Source organism: Phlebotomus papatasi, chromosome 1 (genome assembly GCF_024763615.1).
Source record: "Phlebotomus papatasi isolate M1 chromosome 1, Ppap_2.1, whole genome shotgun sequence".
NCBI classification, from domain to species: domain Eukaryota; kingdom Metazoa; phylum Arthropoda; class Insecta; order Diptera; family Psychodidae; genus Phlebotomus; species Phlebotomus papatasi.
Window position 1 is genome coordinate 81,453,941 of NC_077222.1, and position 6,000 is coordinate 81,459,940.

At 34.0% G+C, this 6,000-nt stretch overlaps 1 protein-coding gene across 1 annotated transcript in view; it reads right to left on the reverse strand.

Moving 5' to 3' along the window:
- LOC129810345 (B-cell lymphoma/leukemia 11A) overlaps nt 1-5,604 on the reverse strand; it is a 64,098-nt gene extending 58,494 nt beyond the window's left edge. The window contains exon 1 of the mRNA XM_055860757.1: nt 4,095-5,604. Coding sequence (XP_055716732.1) covers nt 4,095-4,131 — 37 coding nt within the window. The 5' untranslated portion in view covers nt 4,132-5,604. The remainder of the gene's footprint in view (nt 1-4,094) is intronic.
- Nucleotides 5,605-6,000: the final 396 nt, after the last annotated feature.

Here is a 6,000-nt window from a genome sequence, read left to right on the forward strand (position 1 = left end):
CTAGCAATTGTGCTAATTGCATATAGTGAATTCTTGAAGACAATCTTCCAATTTTTATATAAACATTCCCTTTTAGAGTATTTTTTGCACTAGCTAGAAGACTAATTTAAGGTAAAATGTGATAATTCGGAATCATTTCTAATCGGAATTTTGAAGTTTCCTCGCCGCATCAGATGTGCAAAAAAAATTAAAGAAGTACTATTGTGTAGGGCTTGTATTTCTTCGTAGTCTTCCTTTTTTATTGTCGATCTGAAACTTTGACGAAGTCTCAGAATTCCGAAATAAAAATGGTATCGAATTACCTCGTCTTACATGCTTTCATTATTTGTAATTCTAAAGATTGTATTTAAAGTTTTAGTACTAAAGTAAATAAATTGAAAAAAATGAACTTATTAAAGTTGTCAGTTAGGACTCAGTTAAAGGAAATCGCTCATTGCATAGAAATAATGTAATATTTTACTATTAATACTTTTATAGTCATTAGGAAGATACGAACCGTTTTGTCATTTCATGGTTTTAAGTAATTTCAAATTAAATTTAAAATTATTTGCTGACCAAAATATAATAGAATGCAGTATGACTCCAATAGTGTTAATAACCATCGAATGTTTTGGTCACCGTTGAAAAAAATACGCAAAATTTCAGGATGCATATCAAAAATATAACTAATTTTGTTAAGTATGAATCTGATACAAATGTTAATAACTGAACTATAATGACTACTAACTTAGAAAATTTCAGAAGTATAAGAATCAAACGCCGTAACATTATTGGAGTATTACTGCATTTTACTATTTCAAAATTTTAAATCATGAAATGTTTTCTACAACCTAAAGTATACTAACTTAACTTACCAAAAAAGCTTAACACTAAACCTACCGACTGATTTTGGTCGTTTTTCAGTCAAATTACAAACTGCGATAAGGTAGGATACTCAACAAATTTGTCTTGGAAAAGAGTAAAAAAATTAAAATTTGAACAATGAAAAATATGTTACATGCATATTTTAAGAAATTCATAAAGTTTGTTAGGGTCATTGTACCGTTTAAAATATGTGTTAATTTTAAACCGGACAATTTGACCGGGTTTTGGTAGGTTTAGTGTTAAGCCTAAAATATTATATGATTTTATTATATATTTTATTTAAAATTTATAATTCTTTATTTTTTGAATAAACATATTTTTTTATTACTCGATTGTCCGATGACTACCATATTTGTACCGATTACAGATATCAGTAATAAAAGTAACATAAGTATCTCTCGAAGTAAGACTACCTTAAGTCAATTTAGAATAGTACAAAATCGAGCTGTCGAATATAATTCATTAATTTGAAGTTATACAGTGCGATCCTAATGGTTTAAACGCGTTTAGCCCTTATGTTTTTGCAGATGATACGTATTTTTTGGTTTTTTTGTGGTTTTATTTATTTATTATTGTTTTCAATACAATTTATATATTTGAAGACTACGTTATTAAAATCGCACGGATTTTTTTCGTGATACCGTCGATCTGTTTTGGGGAATTCAAAAAATAAAAGATATCATCTTCAAATTTTATTTTTAGTACTAAGAATAGAGAAAATAGTTGAATCCGCCTCACAAAGATTATCCTTATTAACAGCAAATCTTTATGATTTCAGAAATTTTTCATTGAATTGTCGTAGCAAATTTATAAATAAAATTTCATTATAAATATAAAGTAACCATTGTGATTTACAGAGAACAATTACACAAAAATTCTTTTTTTTACCAATTTTTCAAATTGAATTTTGAATTTTATCAAATTTAGTAAAATGTTTAAATTCCAGTGAAAAGAACTATTAAATGTTTAGTGCAAACCTTCTCTCACATATTGAAATCAAAATGAATTTCTGTGAATGCCTTACCAAACATGAGTGAAGGGTTAACGATTCACCCTTCAAATCAATCGGATCGACACGCAAGGTAATAAACTCCACTCTTTTTGCATTTCTTCTAAATATATACATAGTTGTGGTGATAAGGGAGTGAATAGTAATTTGAATTTTCGCTGATATCTGGTTTTTTGTGTTATTTTTATTTTGTCGTTTTTCCTCTAAATGAATGCAAAGTAGTGTGACTTTGCGTGAATTTCTTCAATAGCAAAGGTTTATTGGAGATTTTCTCAATATGTTTCACATAAGTTGTAGAAGTGAAATTGCTGAAAATTTCAGTTAGTTCCTATTTGGTTAATGATTTAATTGAGTCCTGCTGCAAAGGTTGTCTGCATGGAGAGACAACGGCGGATATTTTCCGGTAGATCGACAATGCGATGACGCAGAATAAATTTAATTCATTCCCCATGGTCTTTTAGGGCTTCTTAGCATATTTCTGTTGAAAGAACCTTGAGTGGACTGAAGAATGGACCCGGAAGGGAAGAAAATCTCCACGCGAGATGTTGAAGCGGTTAAAGGTCTTTGCAAATGGAGAAAAAAGGATGAAAAGAACAAGGAAGAAGGGTTCAGTGATTTTTGACCATCTCGCCAAACACTCAAATTTTTTTTTTTGGTGTTTTTGTTGCCTGTCTACCTCACTATGATCCTTTCTTGAGGCCCTCAACACCCCTGTGACTGTTGTTCTTCTCGCCATACAGAAAAGTTTATTTATCACCACACTCAATAGCGCGGTTACTATAGGGATGAAATTTTTAATGACCAACGGTTAGCAACTGGGACAACTTTTCATTGAACAACACATGTTTGATCAATTTCCACGTCCTGCCGCTTTTGTTTTTTCGATTTTCTCTAAAATTCTTTGCCTTTCTTCCCATTCTTTTAGGTCTTCGCTATACCTCCACCCTCTAACCACCCCCAAACTTTTCACCTAATCCACCCATTCTCTGTTACAGAATTTATGGACATTTCCATAACCATATTTTCTCAAGGCTTTTCCACCATACAGCAACAAAAAAGCCCATGGAAAAACTATAAATTTATTTATTTTCTCAATGTGAAAATACCAGAAAGAATGATAATTTGCTACCTTTCGGTGTGTAAGTGTGTGCATTTAAATGACGAAAAGTGTGGATACAGGTGAAATTGATACAATAATTGATTTTTCTCTTATCACAGAATATTATCGACAAGTTCTGCGGGTAAACTGGGCATACATTTTCAACCTGCGAAAGAAAATGCTGCACTCTATAAACATGCAAAATTGTGTTGAGAAATCGATTGATGGTTTTAACGTGAAAATCTTAAAGAGTAAACTTTTTCATTTATAACATTGTTGGGTATGGTAAAAGTTCTCTTGGTGTTAAATCGAGGTGAATGTCTCAAGCAATGTTTAAGAGATGTTGCTCTAATTAATATTTTCACCTCTTCAAGAGACAAGAGCGAGCTTTTAACAAATTTCCTCATTCTGTTTCTCTTTATAAGAATTTTCCTAAAATTACTTTCTCTCCAAAAAATGTCTTCTCTCTTGGCTCTCAGCAGGATGGCATATTTTACATCCCCAAGGTTCGTGGGAGGTTGAAAGTCGCGGAAAATGAGGCGAAAAAATCGCATTGGTATAGGAGGGTGGGGTTAGGGAGATGGTGTAAAGAACTGTGGAAAACTTTTCACTGTGAAAATGATGTGCAAGTGTGAGAGAAAAGTTCTCAGCTGATTTTTCGGGTAGATCGCGCGAAGAGAAAATCGCGAGATGCAAGAGGCAAATTTTTCATCATCATCTTCCCCGACTTTAGCGCGAAAGACGACGTAAGTGGCAAAAAAGGGAAAAACGACACCAACGAAGGAAAATTTTAAAACGCTAAGCACGAAAAATTACTCGCAGTCAGTCGCTGAGTGGTGTTCTTAGGGTGTAAATGAAAATTATTGCGTCCCTCTCAAGTACAACATCCAATTTACGAAACGATATATATCGCACTTTTATCCGTCAATTTTGTCCAAAACATTTTGACAGTGCTTGACCATGGATTTGAATTTGAAATAAAAAACCAACACATGACAGTTGAGTGTCAAAGGGATTTTCCGTGCTAAATCATCAATAGAACATTTTGTCCTCATTTGCTAGTCAATTTGTCTGACAAGAATCATTCACTTTTTTTTTTCTTGAAGGAAAATGTACACTCACCTTGTGCAATTCGAACAGCTGGCATTTTAATTCTCATTTTGCTGCTGGTTATTTCAACTATTTTACGTGGATTGGAAATATTTTTTTTTATATAATTTTACTGGTGTCTCCTCCTGAGAAAACTCTCCTTCAACAACCGAGTGATTTCCACTCCGGTGGATGCGTTTTTCTTTTCAATATGAAAATTTAGTAAAAAACAGCAAGAAAAAAAACAAGAATTTTATAACCAATTTAGAACGAAAAACTTCAATTAAACACAAAAAAAGTATTTTATGGAAGATATTTGCATGTTTATAAAGTTTTCTTTCCGCAATTTCATTCACTTGCCAAACTTCATTTTAAATAGATGTTCGTTCTTTTTTTTTAAATGAATATCACAAACTCTCAAATTTTCTAGTGATTTATTTATGCACTTTTTTTTATGTCTTTCTAATTCTTTTTCTTAATCAAGTGTTTTTTTTATTTTCAATCTTCTCTTTTTGTGGAAGAAGATGAATTTCAAAAGCTGCACATTGTCAGTTTTTCTTTTGCAAAAATCACTTGGAAAATTTTCTCCTCATTTAAATTGACTTCATTTTTATGTGAGTTAAGGGTATAATCTTTTTTTTTAAACTTTTGCACACATTTCACTGGCTTTTTATTCACTGGCGACAATTTGTGAAGTTTCTATTCTTGACCACATTCTCATTCTTTTGCTCTCTGTTTCATCACAAAATCCAGAACATCAGAAAATACTTCTCAAGTCCCCATGAAGACAATTTTCACCAAATTGGAATTACACTTGGAATTTTCGTCACTTTGTCTGCAAATGTTTCTGCAATTATTTTTTTTTCCGTTAATTTGATTCCATGACTGTATCACTTGGTATGATTTGATGATGTTTTGTAGAGAAAACAAATTTGTTGTGAAAATTCCAATCTTTGGGATTGTCTTGGTGGAAAAATTCTGCGATGTCTATTCCTTCGATGAATTTGTTTGATGATTAAAATCGAAGAAAAAATAAAACAAGAAAAAAACCGAAAACACTCGTCACACCCGAATGATGTTCAGTGGAGATAATTAAATAGCCAAAAGAGGATGGAAAAGTGTGTAAAAATTTGTCAGAAAATCTTTTCACCCTCTCTCTGGTGATGGATGTTAATAATTTGAAAAATGTCTCTCCAAGTTGTTTATTGTTTGAAGATCAAAAATTTTTGTGAGGCAGTAACGGAACCTCGGATTTGCGTCCGCACTTCGCGACAGTCCGTTTGCATCTAATGTGGACGGACCAGCAAATACGTTATATCACCAGCCAGCGCCGGCCACCGGTCCCCGCTTTGCCAGCCCAGTGTGTATGTGCGAGACAGCGACGACTCTGCGACGACGACTGAACCACACGGCGAACACGGCGCTCTAACACACTCTCCACGCCAGTGTCTTCCTCTCTCGAGTGGCTGCTGCCTCTGCTGGATCCCGTCGTCGGATACTCACGGTAAAATATTTCTTCAGCGCGGAGAGGTTCACGATCCAGAGGGTGGGTGAGCCTTATGTAAAGCACTTCTTGGGGCGCGAGAGACAAGTCACACATACATGCCGTGGGAAAAGTCTCGTGGAAGTTCCTCGAGACACACATACACTAACATTCACCATGTGTAAGGATTTTCCACGGATTTCCCAATCACCTCTTCAGATCCTCACATCCGAAATGTCCATACATTGTCCTATAATGATCACTCTCGGTCCTTCGAAAAGTCTTAGTTTTTCTTACAAAGTTTTCACAGAATTTGTCCAAGAAACGTTATCCAATTTTTATCTGGATCTCGCGAATTCCGGGAATGCTCAAGAAGCAAAAGATATGTGAGGCCACTCTCACAGCATTTGGTCCAAAACTGACACAGTCCACCAATGTTGATGATGCTGAGACCAG